Source organism: Centropristis striata, chromosome 1 (assembly GCF_030273125.1).
Source record: "Centropristis striata isolate RG_2023a ecotype Rhode Island chromosome 1, C.striata_1.0, whole genome shotgun sequence".
Taxonomy (NCBI): Eukaryota; Metazoa; Chordata; class Actinopteri; order Perciformes; family Serranidae; genus Centropristis; species Centropristis striata.
The window spans coordinates 39,437,060-39,452,644 of record NC_081517.1 but is presented as its reverse complement, the minus strand read 5'-3'; the positions used below and the strand labels follow the sequence as shown (position 1 = coordinate 39,452,644).

Genomic DNA, 15,585 nt, shown 5'->3' with positions numbered 1-15,585 from the left:
CCGCATTATTCTGTTCTTCATTACAAATAATTGCAGATTTAATTAAATTCTTTTGTTGCCTTTTTTTCCTCAATAATTTTCCTCAGCTGTGTACTGAGCTGCAGATACACTTTTTCAACAAACACAAAAAAAATCTATCATCTCTGTCACTTTCTCTGTTGAACCTGTTGATTTAATCCTGAAGGGAACTTGCCATTTTAAATAATGCTCTGCAATTACATTACACTGCACTAAAAACTGTCACGCGTACTGTGAATTATTTCTCGTCTCTTCTCCTCTTTCCCTCCGCTCCATGTCGACCATATGTAACTTCCAAAATCACATGCTGCATGAGGCTGGTTTCACTGTATGGAGCTCTGTAGTCAGTTGCTTGTTAATTGTTTTTCTGCTAGAAAAGGAAAAGAAGGGGCGGTGGAGTGGCGAGAGGAGGCTGGAGAGGGGGAGGGAGACGGATGTCAGAAATCATAGGGACCCCTGCTGCCATGTCTGGATGCAGCATTGGCTGCGCAGTGAGGAGAGAAAAGGACAGAGGGACAGGCAGAGTTGTGTCTTTCTGGCTGTGTTGCGCTGTGCAGTCTGGTCGAGGTGCCCTACTGACAGCCCAAAGATTGATGGATAGAGCTGTGTATCGCACATAACATCAATTCTGTCCTGCTTTCTCTTTCATTCTGAGTCTTACTCCCTCATCACTCCTCCCTTCCCCTCTCTCTCCTGCTTTCTCTCTCTCTCTCTCTCTCTCTCTCTCTCTGCCTCCCTCTCTCCCTCCCGCGGCTGCTCCAGGTCCCTCGCTGGTCCCTCTCTTCCGTATTAGTTTCCAAAAGGCATCTTTAATGCTGCCAGAGAGCGCGCTGTGAGGCAGCAAGAAAGCGAGGCGAGCGGATTGCTATCTTTGTGACAGCTTTTCCGCTTGGCAGGCTGCGTGTGAGCCGGGGACCTGGACTGGACTGTGGTGTTTCGTGGAGGAGGTGGGAGAGGAGGTGGAGGAGGGAGAACTGAGGGGCAAGCTGGACAGATGGAGGACGGCACCCAACAACTGGGACACTGCATGGTTGACATGAAGGAGCTGAGTGCCAACCCTGAAGGACTGACCGCTGCCGGTGAGCTGACTGCACTGTGTTGTCTGTCTGTCTCCTCTAGCTCTGTCCTTCCTCACACTGGAAAACTCTCAAACACCTTGTCTCTTATTAGAAATGATTCTGTCTGCTGTGCAGTGTCCTACTGTTTCTATATAAATGTGTTTCCCAGTGATGCCTAGTTTTTGCATAATTTCCCTCTGTTTGTGTTTGCAGTGGTTCTCTCAGTCAAACACATATACAGAGAGGGAGAGAGAGAGAGGGAGAGAGAGAGAGAGAGAGAGAGAGAGAGAGAGAGAGAGAGAGAGAGAGAGAGAGAGAGACACAGAGAGAGGCACACAGAGAGAGAGAGAGAGAGAGAGAGAGAGAGAGAAGGGTGGTGGTACCAGTGAAAGTAAAAGAGGGAAACTGTTTTAAATGCACGATGATCAATAATCAGTGAATGGCTGGATACAGTGGAGCATCATTGTTTTGGAGGACTCGTGCCTTAGGGTCACATTGTTGCAATTATGACAAAAGAACATTAATTATACATGCCATTAACATTAAGTGCTTCCAGGTGATTCCCAAAAATGATTTGAAAATCAAAATGAGCCTGCACTCCAGCCAGTTGAGTACTTCTGATTATTTAGAGCCATGTCATGTTGATAACTTAATAGTCAAGTGCATCTACAAATTATTCCACAGAATTCATTTTAAAACTTGGTGGCAGCCTCAAGACAGGTTTCCAATTAAGTGTTAGGCTCTTGCTTGGTGGTTGAATTAAAATCACAAATTGTTTGTCTCAGAATGTGATCGATTATGTCAGAGAAGCCTGCCTTGGCTAATTTTGGGGCAACGTTGTATTGTGGCTCTGCAGAGTTTGAAGTTAGAAAAACACCGTTTGTTGACATGTCTACAAATTCTCATGTCTGTTTGAACATACGTGTGTCTGCTTGTGGGTGCAAGCATGTGTCTGTCTGTGTGTGTGTGTGTACATGTGTGTGTGTGTGTGTGTATGTGCTTTGCCTTCTCACTGCAGTCATATTCCATACAGTCTGAATGTGTTGTCACTAATGAGCACTGGCAGAGGCAAACTAGATGTCTCAGTGCCCATCACAACAGGAGAATGCTAAAGAGATTAGCCATATCAGTGATGCCACAAAGCCTGCTCTCCAAGTTTAATACCTTTGCACACCAAAAGGACAGACACTGCATGCAGCGCCGCTAAGCATTTGCATTGGCATGCAAGCTCAACACCATCATCTTCCCCATGGGGATAAGTAAATGGAGGCGTACAAAGAGGAATGAAAGCGCAATTCATGATGCCTTGTCTCCTTTGCCTCGAACCACACAGATACACACTGAACCAGATTACAAGCAGAATTACACACATGTAAACACGCACACACACAAGGAAATAAATATGTACACATCAGTACATCCTTACATAAATACACACTTGAACAGATTCAAGCGTGTTGAGCGACACACATGCTCATACTCTAACAGTTATGACCTGATCGCGAACCCTTGATAAGCGCTACTATAAAATCACACAGTCACAGTTTGAAAATGACATCTGACAGGTGTGGGAGTATAACAGTAATGACAAACACCTCACTGTACCTCTGTTTTGTTTTCCCCAAGCATCTTGGGAGACAAAAGGGAAGAGCAAAGCACATAATTACCATGTTTGGCACGAAAGACAAGTTGACAACCCTGCATTATCAGTCGCAAGGTGAAATAGTTTATCTCCTCCTTCTTGACAGAAGAGAAAAGTGGGTGCTGCTCAGTACTTATTAGGCGGGATTGAATTGGCATTTTACAAACTCCCCACCACAAAAGGTAAAATTATATTATTTCAACTATTAACAGAATTAGCATTTGACCATGTGACTTTTCACTGAAAGCTGCAATGCAATTTATGGAGATTTCATTGCCCAATGCTTGACATCACTAAACTATTGTGGAGCAAAATGTCCCGCTCCGTGGCCTTGTTAACCCTCCACACTCCATCTCCCATCGACGCGACAGTCAAGACCTCCACAGCACACCCAACTGATTCACAACACTTCATTAAACGCTGGCAACAAAACCATCTGTCCCCTCTCAATCTCCCAGGGCAGTAATGTGACGATAACTCACTCTCCCATTCAGCACCACTTGTCCTAATAGGATGCCTGTTTGTGCAAACATCAATCGTGTTAGCGGTATGTTAGCCTGGGTGATGACTGAATCATCAGAAAGGATGTGCAGGTGTTGTTTAGGTAATTCAAACTACAGAACAGAGAAGAAAGAAGAGAGAGAAGGAGAGCAGATGGTAAAGACAAGGGGGGAAAGAAAAGAAAGAAAGATTGGTGGGTAATTAGGCTTTGCTGGTGTTATCTTTTTCATACCATCATACCTTCCTGATATTTCACTGAGGTTAACCGTATATAGCCCTATTCCAACATGGTCTCACAGAAATCCGTGAAATAGCCACGGATTCGCTTAACTCAAAATCCATGGAATATCCACGGAAACACTCAAATTTCCGTGAAACTGACACGGATTTCGCTACAATGCAAGTTAATGACAGTCATATCCCGTGGCTATTCCAACATACAAAGTGATTATGTACATTCACTGAGTGAATATTTAGAAAATAAAACATATATATCTCGCTAAAAATGTGATCTAAATCCATTTTTATGCAGAAACTAAGTCAAAATATTGATTTTTTTTCACTAAAAATGAGAGAACTGTCCGCCATGTTTTTTGTTCTGACTGCCGGGACCTTGAAAGTCACATGACTTGGAACAAACCAATAGGAAAAAATATCCATGGAATAGCCACGGGATATGACTGTCATTAACTTGCATTGTAGCGAAATCCGTGTCAGTTTCACGGAAATTTGAGTTATTCCGTGGCTATTCCACGGATTTTTAGTTAAGCGAATCCGTGGCTATTTCACGGATTCCTGTGAGACCAGGTTCCCCTATTCACATATTACCGGAGACATTGTGATTTAGAAATCCACCCCCGTCCTGTCCCAACATCAGCTCTGGATAAAAAAAACAACGTGTTTAATTCTACCTCTTGCCTAATTGGGCCGGTGAGTTGCTAGCTTTACCAGCCCAATGCAGCATTTTTGCCTTATGCAATCGGGAGCAGTCCCTATTGTTGTGCCCTGTACAACTGTCAAAGTATTTTATCATCTATCAATGACTTTGTGGTATGGAAACTTATATCTAGTGTATAAATAATTCTGAGCAGCTTGAGGCTGGCAGGCAGCTTCTAGTGGTTAACCAGCCTGCTCAAGTCGCTGGGTTTGTTGAAAAAATGTCCTTCAGCCCGAAAATAATATGAATATTGGACAAAATAAGAAAAACCTCAGCACTATGACAAAAATTTGTCAACTCTTCCAAGCTGAATAACCGAGATGCTGTTTCACACAGGACTAATATTATCAGATGACCGGTGTTTGGTGAAATAAAGCGGGCAATTTGCATTGGAATTTTTACTTGTCCAATTATGGGCATGGCAGATTTGCATGGGATTAAGATCACAGATGACCTCTTTATTTTAACCTTTTTATTTGTGTTTAAACCCCTCCCCAACACAGCTGTAGTGTCAGTTTGAAGTTTGAGTTTGCTACGTTCCCAAAGCTCTTGTCATGGAAGGAAATATTGTTACACCTATTTTCCTTATGAAAAAGAAAAATGCAACCGTACACCTTCTAAATTCAAGTTTGGCTCTTCCACCAAACTAAGACTTGTTGAATTGCATTGCTGACTCATCCAAACCTGTCTTGGTTTATCGTTCAACTGTTACAAAAAACACGACTTTTGCTTGGTCAAAATTAATTTTTCCCAAAGTGTGACGTGAAAATATGCTACCTGTACATAGTGTTTTTACCAGCTGTGTCCCCCTGCTGCATTGGGGATGCCAGCTGATTAGCTAAATAGCGCTGTAGAGGCTCCCTCGTTCTTCGGAGGCAAACCACTAAATTAGCTAAATAAAGTGACAAAAAATCGCCCCAAAACAGCTTGTTCTGTGTTGGCTGGCTCACCTGTATCAGTAGGATTAAACCCAAAATGCTGCCAAACAAGCGTAGAGTTATTTTACTTTTTTTCTAGTCCCTCTAGGCTTTCTTCCTAAATACTCTGGTAAAACCATAATACTGTGATCCAGCCCAAGCCTGTGGTGTTTGTGGTGGAACGGTTTATTGAGAGACGGCCAGTTCTATCTCCGAAATATAAGATCCCATGGTGAGCTAGCCACATAAGTGAATTATTAATATCATCTCAAAATCCAAAGTAAATCATATTCAAAATATAAACAGGATTTGTTCTTAGGCACAGGCTCTTACATGTAATATCTATTCATGAAGATGATAAGCAGGAGTGATTAAGAATGTGTGCTGTACCCACTGCAAGGGGGTTTATCAAAGCTCCTTTTGGAGATTGCTTGATTTTCTTAGTTGAGCTGGAAGCACATGATGGGGATCGGAGCAGCGACAGGCAGTATTTTGGAGCTTTTCCACAATTATTTTTTGTGGAGTCAGGAATAAGGAGCAATCCCATGTGAAATCTGTGCACACTCCCCCACAGTTCCTACTTTTATTCCTCCTTGCAGAGTATCTTCTAGAAGCCAGTGAGTGGTTATCACACGATGCAGTGGGTGAGGAAACAGGGCAATGAGAAGGGAAGAGGGTTAAATGATCATCTGCAAGACGGACAATTTAAGTCCCTGTACATTAATTAACTTTGTCATTCCAGAAAAATCACCTAGTCTGTTCACATCCTAATAGATTACCCTCTCTTCTGCCTTCAGCGTGCCTTTTTCCCCACTGATACCACCCGCAGACAGGGGGGTGATAGATTGGAGGTACAGTGGGGCTGTGCTGTTATTTCTAGAGCCAGATGAAACTGCATTATAGCGGGCGGGCACACCTCATTTGCTTTGGGCCCCTCTGGGAGTTACATCTGCATGTGCCGCCTGCCTGCTTGCCTGCCTGCCTGCCTGCCTGCCGCCTTGCTGTGCTTATTACCATATTCATAATGCCAGCGGATATCGATTTTAAATACCACACCTGTTCCACTTTTCTTCACATATTGGCGCCGGATCACCTGTGAGCTTCACGTGCTAAAGGAGATGCAATTGAGACAGACAGTACAGGTGGTTGACCTTTCCCTGTGTGATGGATAATTATTGTAATTAGACTTTGTGTATTTATATTGGTCAGCCTGATTCTCACTAAGAGGTTAATGACATGTGGTGTGTTCATTGCTCAAAGACAAGAATGGTGTCACAGAGTACATAACAGGTGTTCTGTCCGCAGGTTGTGTGAGCATAATTTGTCTATGATTTTAATAAGTGCTGATATATTGAGTGAACAACAGTTTCCAGAGCTCCACTATTTCATGTCATGTATTCGTTTTTAAAAAGATTCAACACAACCTGTGTTGCATGCCTTATAATAAAAGCATCTGGTGTGATCTTTCTATAAATACTTGACACACTCGCAAGCTGTGCTCTGAAATTCAGACATCTTTTAACTCCAATCCTCTGCCTGCTTCACTATCAAGCATATCTCGTTGCTTCACCATGTGTGTATGTCTCATGATCAGTTTCCCCCTAACCATATCAGACCCAGACTCAGCTTTACTTCTTATCTGTATTCAATTAGTCCTGCAGTGGCAGATATTTTACCACTGCTTTCTACCACTGTAGATAAGTTGGTGTCTAGCACAGATGGAGTCCTCTAAAGTAGCTGGGCTGTTCAAGTGACAGTCCCTTATGATGGCTCCAGAGACGAGACCCAACAGCTGGCAACGTCTCAGCCCACCTAGCTAAAGGGCTCTCTGTTGCCACTACACAACATGTCATCCAGGCTTATTAAAGTTTCATCAGAAAGCCTTAGTGGTGACAACATGAGGAGACATGACCCCTGAGGAATGGGATGATGATGAGAGTAATGTGAAAATGAGATGGCAACACAGAAAGTGTATTTACATACATAATTGCCCAGTTTGTGTGTGTGTTTGTGTGAACTTGCCCACATACTTAAACTCTCTGTGCACTTGATTAATTAGATGGCTACTGTAGTTGTATGCATAACAGATATTGCTCTAAGTTTGCATAAGCCTGTTTATTCAAATGTAGCCTATCCTGACAGCAACAGACGAGCTAAATTCACTGACACTTGAGGAAACAATGGCAAATAGAGCTTTTATTTTCAGTTTTGCTAACAAATTCACTGAATTTAGATATGCACTACAAGTTGCCATGAATTGGGCTTTCTCAGCCTCAGTAGGCAAGTGACTGTCAAGAGGACGCAAGAGAATGCTTGTTAATAATTAGCAATCCTTATGTCAGTTTGTTTTGAATGGATTTAAATGAAACATTTTAAAGAGCACATGTAAAAGAATTCAAGCTGTATACTGTGTTGGTAATCATATTAGTGTGGTCAGAATTTGAAACTACTCTTTGGTACTGTAGGGGGGAAATGGAAGCTTTAGAGTTGGTGAGATTTTTAACACACCATCTCTCTTAACTTATCATTTTTACACCTCTATGCCAGTGACATCCAGGGACGGAGGCATTATGTAGTGTGGCACAAATATCCACTAGAACATACACTTGAACTTATGTGAACAATACGTGACCTTGTATCTCTGGAACATCTGGAGGGAACTTCTTCAAAGTTTGCACAAATGTCCACATGGCTCACTGATTAACATAATTTTGAAGGTCAAAGGGTCAAGGTCACTGGGACCTCAAGAATTCATTTTTTTTATCATGACAAAATTTAAATAAAATTCCTAGTAGAATGAAACCACGAAGTGATGCAATTTTGTATCCAAGGTCGAAGGTAATTTCACTGTGACATCACAATGTTTTAATGATACTGTATTGTTGATACACTTCCTCACGAGACTGAGTGACCCCTCTTGAATCAGGTACACTCTCCACGACTAGCTCCCCCTACACATCGATCCCGCTCATAATCACTGCCAGGCAAAATCATTAACCCACTCATGGTGTAAACTCTCACAATCTCATATCTCTGCACACACATAAACCTTCATCCACTACCCCGTCACCTACATCCACTCCACCGGTGTCTTTGAACATGGCACTTTTAAATGTTAGATCTCTTCAGAACAAGACGTTTTTAATTAATGACCTGTATGTTTTTGACTGAGACATGGCTTAGCACCAATGGACCAGCAACATTGATTGAAGCATCTCCACCCAGCTACAATTTCACATATTCATACAGGAAAAACAGAAGAGGTGCTGGTACAGCGTCTATTTTGCCACAATCATTATCTCATTAAGACATATCATTTGGTGACGACACAACTTTTGAATATCATTCCATCTTTCTGCCCTCAGATATTATGCATGACAGTTTACAGGCCACCCAAACGTTGCTCTTTTACGTTTCAATTTATGAACATGCTGCATTGTATGAATTTTAACCAATACATTAACCAGCCAACTCACAACAGAGCTCACACTTTAGATCTTGTCATAACATATGGACTTTCTGCAAGTGTGACCTCTGTTGTCGATGTCGGGATATCTGACCATTTCTATGTCTTTTTTACTGTCACTGGTTTTATTCAGCAGGACTTTTCAGAGCAAACTGTGAGGAAGTGCCATCTTAACTCTGAAGTGGCTGCAAATTTTATTGATGTTTTAAGCAAAACCACTCCAGATATTTTACCTTCATCTTGTGATTTTATTGTAGAAAGTTTTAACAGTAAACTAAGGCTTGCAATTGACAAGGTGGCTCCCCTAAGATTAAGAAAGGTAAACTCCAAACCAATACCTCCATGGAACAATGAGAGAATTAAACAACTAAAGAGAAACTGCCGCAAAGCAGAAAGAAATTGGAGAAAGAACAAACTTATGATAAACTATGAAATATTACGTGAACAATTGTCAATCTATAACAGGGAAATGAAACACACAAGACGAGCACACTTTTCAAAATTGATATCCGACAACTACAATAACCCCAAATTCCTTTTTTCAACCATTGAACGTTTAACCAATCCTGTTTTTATGAAGCTGAGCACCTTGTCTACAAACATCAGTTGTGAAGAATTTGCAGTCCACTTCACAAACAAAATAGATACGATTAGGTTGGATCTAGGTCAGTTCCAGTCTTCGAATAAAAACTCCCAAGATCCTTTGCTTTTATATGAGGAAACATTGGAGAAATTTGTTCTGGTTGATGCTGAAATGCTTGGTAAGGTTTTTAGTCAAGCCTCTGCTGAAGAGAAACAATCTAGATTCCTCAGTTATTAGTAATTACAGACCAGTGTGAAACTTGCCATGTTTAAGCAAAATTTAAGAGAAGCTTGTTTTTAATCAGTTAAATGATTTTATTAAGTTCCAAAAAGCATCCAATTCTTCACAATTTGAAATTTAAAGGATTGTCTTCTGTCATGGCTACATAAGTCTCAACTTCATCCTGGCTGGCTGGCAGAGGCATACGCCTGCAAGGCGGTAAATCTAGTTGTATATCAATCATTACAAAACTAACTTATGTCAAAATTTGAAGTTTCTGTTATCAAATATGGGAATGAGGATATTTATAAAAAGCTGTTGAAACAAGGCTTCTCTGGATATAGACAGTTCGTCATTGGAATTGGCATCATGGTGTTTAGTAAATGAAGGCCCTTTAGCTGGAACAGAGAGAGGAGGGGCTTTCAGATTTATGAGATGGAAGCAATACAATTATTATTGAAATGACACGTAAAAGTAAAATCAGCCAGTTACTGTGTAGAAGCAGGAAGAAGCACAGATAAAAGCCATTTATTATCCTAAAGGGATTTTTAATAATTAAAAAACAACTTGGTTTGCTAAACTCAAGGCCAATTTCAACTTCTGCATTTCAGTGTTCTGCGTAACTCGAAACATATTCCACCACATTGCTGTGATCTTGAACAGCTCCACATTTATCCTCCCCAGATGGAAACAACAGCATGGAGACGTGCAGTAAATCTGTAATGTTGTACGGAAACACCTTTGAACTTTCACTGACAGTTGAGGGAAACTAACTTTCCCCGATACTGTGACATTACCCATAGGCATTGTCAGTCACAAGCATATATTTTCTAGGTCTTATCTATTAGCATACCTGTGGTTCAGTCAAAAACTCCTATGGATATGAAACTTTATTTTCTTAGAGTGCAAAAATCTTCCTGTCTTTGTCATTGGAGGATCCCAGGAGGACAACCATTTAACACCTGCTGATTATACAGATGATTTGACTATTTTATTTGCCCACCTACAAGTTCCCCTCAATGTTTTCTTGGCAGGTGTTCTGTTCACAGAGGGTCAGTGGTTGCTGGTGTTATCTTAGGATAGACAGGTTTTATGTCTTTCCAACATGAAATCATGTCTTACCTTAATATTGCATCATTTTGTTGTTTTGTAAGATGCAAGTAAATGTGTTCTCTGCAAAGACCTTGGAGTTTGATGAAAGGCTTTACAAATAAACTGGCCAAAAAAAGAGTGGTGAGTGCAGTAATTAAAAAACACAAGTAAATCATTTTTAGCGAATGATCCTCATTATATAAAATGAGTATTACCTAAAGTTGTGAGGCTCCCATACATCAGTAAGCATCGAGTATCCATGGCCCATTAGTGAGGTTGATGAGCCTTAAAGAGGCCAATTGTGTCCAAGCACCCCAGGAAGAGGAAAGCGGTTAAGTGGTTTAGGGCTTGTCTAAGTGTTGCACCATCATGCAGGTGTTTCATCTGTTTGGTATTTGAATGGTTGTGTGTCGGACTGGGAGAGTGATGAATTAGAGACGGCTTTGGTGACAGATGATACAAGCAGACAGTCCTCTACTCATCATGATGGCATAAGCCCTCAAGGACAATGGAAACCTAGGTTCTCTTGTTCTGACACTCACAAAGAATGCAATGTGTTTGCATAATCCAAAATGAACAGTTACATCTATCACTGTGGCATTTTGGGATCCTGTCATGCTCCCAGCATGTTCGAAACTATTTTAATGAGCGCAAAAACAAATCTTTTGAGACAGTTTGCTGTCTCCACAGTAGTGCCACATTGGAGAAAATGAATCAGATTCCAACCCCTGAGGCTGCATTCACACCCAATCAGGCACTGTGGCAAAAAACGCCAGTCCTCCCATTCATTTAAGTGGGGGCAGTGTGTTTAGGCTGCTGCGGTCCCTGCTCCTATCACTGCCCAACACATTCCCAGTCCCAACTCATCAGATACTGATGCTTTGTCACAGCCCCAGGCGTCTGATGCTGACACAGGAGGCACCCTTTTGTGTCAGTTTTGGATGGGGTGTCAGTTTCCACTAGTTACGTGCACAGTGGATTTTTCAAAACAAAATTTTGTGTTCACGCCGCACTTTTAACTTTAGGCATTAAAGCCACGTGATTATGTTTAGGGAAAACAGAACAGGATTGTTGTTATGTATATATATATATATATATATATATATATATATACATATATACATATACACATGTATATATGTATATTTGTATGTCTATATATATGTATATATATGTATATATACAGTTGAAACCAGAAGTTTACATACACTATATAACAGTGAAACGAGTCCTGAGACATGGCCTGAAAGGACACTCTGCCAGGAAGAAGCCATTACTCCAAAAGAAACATAAAAAAGCCAGATAACAGTTTTGTCAGACCAGGACATTTCTCCAAAAATTAAGGTCGTTGTCCCTGTGTGCATTTACAAACTGTTATCTGGCTTTTTTATGTTTCTTTTGGAGTAATGGCTTTCAGTCCATGTCGGTACAGTTATTGTTTCACTGTGGATAATGACACACTCTTCACAAGGTCTTTTGCTTTTGTTCTTGGGTTGATATGCACATTTTGGACCAAAGCACGTTCATCTCTGGGACACAGAGCCCGTCTCCTTCCTGAGCGCTATGATGGCTGGACATTCCCATGGTGTTCATACTTGGCTATAATTATTTGAACAGATGAATGTGGAACTTCAGACATCTGGAAATTGCACCCAAGGATGAAGCAGACTTGTGCAAGTCCACAATTCTCTTCCTGATATCTTGGTTGATTTCTTTTGACTTTCCCATGATGTTACACAAAGAAGCAGTGTGTTTCAGGTGTGCCTTAAAATACATCCACAGGTGTGTCTCGAATTAACTCAAATGTTGTCAATGAACCTATCAGAAGCTTCCAAAGACATGACAGCATCATCTGGGCTTTCCCAAATTGTTTAAAGGCATAATAATGTTAGTGTATGTAAACTTCTGACTTTGAAGAAAGTAATAAAAAGTGTCTAAAAAAATTTTTTAGAACTTCTCTCATTATTCTGGCATTTAGCAAATAGAAATAATTTTGGTAATCCTAACGGACCTAAAACAGGAAAAGTGATTCTCTGATTTCATGTCAGACAGTGAGAAAAAAAGCATATGTGTCTTTTTATATAGTGTATGTAAACTTCTGGTTTCAACTGTATATATGTATGTATATATGTATATATATACTTTTAACTGCCTTATGTATCCTGCATCAATTTGAAGTAGTATTTTTGCACCTCCTCAGAAATAAAGGCTACGTGTTAACAAGAAGCATTCTCACATGAACTGTAGAGGATACTCACCATTGTCGTGACGTGCTTTATTTAAGGGCCTTTCATAATATCAAAGATGGAGCTGCTGATACTTTTTCAGCTGGGTCTTAGAATTGACAATATAGTAATCTTCTAGAGTGTCTCCGTCTCTGTTGTTTACATCATGCAAATCCTGTGCTGCTATGTGGATTACTGGTGTGCCCTTTAGGGGAATCCACACAATGTATATAGACGAGTATATGAACAAGACTGTTCAGGATACAGCCGGTTAAAAAACAATACATCTCAAAAATCTCAGAGAAGTAAAAGTGCAAAAAAGTCAACGTTCTGATTTACTTTCAGCTTGTGTTCTCTCTTTGTTTCTTCTATTGTTCTAATGTTTACTTTTATCTCCCACTCCCTCTGCTTTTATCTCAACTCCACTCTATCTCTCTCTCTTTCTCTGTCTCTCAGGTGTTTTTCTAACACCCAAGCTGCCTCAGGTGGAGTTCAGCCTTGGTAAGTCCTGTTTATTCTGTGAATCAAGGGTCATTTTGAGAATATCCCACACTTTCCTGACATCCTTGTAAGCACATTAGATAAAAGACACATAGACTGGCTTGCATGGTTGCACACTTCTAGTAGTGTCAAATCCATCTTCTCTGGTCCAGAAACACAGCAAAGGTTTATGGCCCATCAGCCCCCTTGGCTAAAATAAATCCAAATGTAACGGTTGTAAACAGACACCAACAAACAGTCACATTTTGACAGTTACACTAATGCAGAAGTCAGTCAGAATTAGTGGCATATCTGCAGACATCCTTAATCTTTTCTCCATTCTGACACACACACACACACACACACACACACACACACACACACCCCGAGTATGGTTAGAAGGGACAGCACAAAAAAAGACACAGAGAAAACATTAGACAGAATGGCGAGGGGGTCCTTTTTTTTCAACTTTTCATGGAGATGGCCTCATTCATTTTTTATGCCGCTGAGATGTTAGAATTCTATTTCTAGACAATTCATTGTGGTTCGGGTCAAGTTTTCTGAAAGTGAAAATCTAAACACAAATATTATTCCTATGGTCTTTGACAAAAGAGATTGACAGCATCAAAGACTGCTGTCTTTGCTCCCCTGTTTCTATCTTTTGAGGAGACTGCAACAAAGGCTTCCCACTGTTGCGTTCACAATAAACAAAGAATAACTGAATACAGATATATCCCAGAAATGTGACTACAATTTCTATTTCATCTCAGTAGTATTACCCTCCCTCATCCTCCCTCATGCTGATGACCTCCATGGCTGGGCAGTGCTCAGTGTATGTCCATTAAAACGTTTTTTAATGTGTTTAAACTGCTACCGCATGTTTATGCCTCATGAGCAGTCCTTATAGTCCCATTGCCATTACATAGAGGGCAAAATTACAGTGAGCCATAAAGACATGTAATCTGAGTTCATTTATATAGAGAGTGTTGGGCTCAATGGGAGAGCCATTATGATGAAAACATGCACTCTCACAAGTGCAACTGGGTGTATGTGCAGTCATGGAAAAGAATATTACACCACCCTTGTTTTCTTCAGTTTCTTGTTCATTTAATGACTATTACAACTAAAGGTACATTTGTGTGGACAAATATAATGATAACATCAAAAAACAGCTCATAAGAGTTTCATTTAAGAGCTGATATTTAGACATTTTCCATGTTTTTCTTGATTATGATTTTGGTGATTATCAAGAAAACCATGGAAAATCGCTAGATATCAGATGAACCTTTAATTGTACCAGACAATAAAATGAAAGACATTTAAGAAAACAAGGGTGGTCTAATAATTTTTTTGGTAACACTTTACAATAACCATCATTTATAAATGGTAAACAGATAGTTTATTAATGTTTAATCATCATTTATAAACCGTATGTAGGCCATTTAGAATGGTAAATACATAATTTATTAATGTTTAACTAACTGCATCATTTATAAATGGCTAATAGATGGTATATTAATGTAAGTTTATAGTTATTTTACCATTAACAAACAATTGAATTATAATTAATAGTTCATTAATAGTTTTAGTTGCACTCATTTTAACATTTTTAACACCATATTAAGTATGTTAATGATTTTTAAATGATTCATAAACCTTTAAGAAATTGGTTGAAAACATTTCAAGATTAAATATGTATAGCACTTTGAAAATTGTTAATAATTGGTTTATAAACCATCTATAAACATTATTTAGTTGGTTATTGTAAAGTGTTACCATTTTTTTTCCATGACTGTATGTGCACACACAGCAGATACAACCATGCCAATACACCCTGCAAAACATGAAATAAAGCAATTGTAATGCTTGTTTGCTGGTTTCTAAATGTTGATTTTATTTTACCAAAATATAACAGTATACTGAGGATTTGCACTTGAATAAAAAAAAAAACTATTTGAATGTAAATTTTCTTTCATGGTGAAAAATACAGCTGGCAGCTGGCACAAAGGAATACTATGTCAGTCTTTTAATTGCCCTATTTAAATGTGTGCTCGCATATTCCATAAAAGAAATGTTGAAGTTGAATTACATTTTCAGCTCTCAAATAATGTTACATGTCTAAATGCCTGACATGTTTAAATGTGTGAAAAATGAAATGGTGCAAAAGTCACTAATAAGATTAGGAGTTGTAACCAAGCATTCATCTTACAGTCAGTCATGATCCCCCCAGCCTCTCTGAGGACTCAGCAGCTCCTTGCTCACACTTTTGTGCTCAAAGTACACTGCATTTTGTTATACTTTGTGTAAACGCACATATACACTCAAAAAAGCAAGGGAAAGTAGATCTGGAGAAAGGTAAGTCAAACTTTAAACATTTCATTAGTAAGAGTAAGCTCACTGTGAAAAATATAAAAGACTGAGAAAAAAAAGAACCTTTCACAGGCAGA

At 39.7% G+C, this 15,585-nt stretch overlaps 1 protein-coding gene across 2 annotated transcripts in view; it reads left to right on the top strand.

The window, feature by feature from the left end:
• Nucleotides 1–731: 731 nt before the first annotated feature.
• The window catches only part of inpp4b (inositol polyphosphate-4-phosphatase type II B), a 180,557-nt gene continuing 165,703 nt past the window's right edge, over nucleotides 732–15,585 (top strand). Inside the window, exons 1-2 of one of the 2 annotated variants that reach the window (XM_059342047.1) lie at nucleotides 732–1,097; nucleotides 13,115–13,159. In XM_059342047.1, the coding sequence (XP_059198030.1) occupies nucleotides 1,013–1,097; nucleotides 13,115–13,159 (130 nt within the window). In that variant the 5' untranslated portion in view covers nucleotides 732–1,012. The remainder of the gene's footprint in view (nucleotides 1,098–13,114; nucleotides 13,160–15,585) is intronic. The other variant, XM_059342057.1, reaches the window with a different exon arrangement.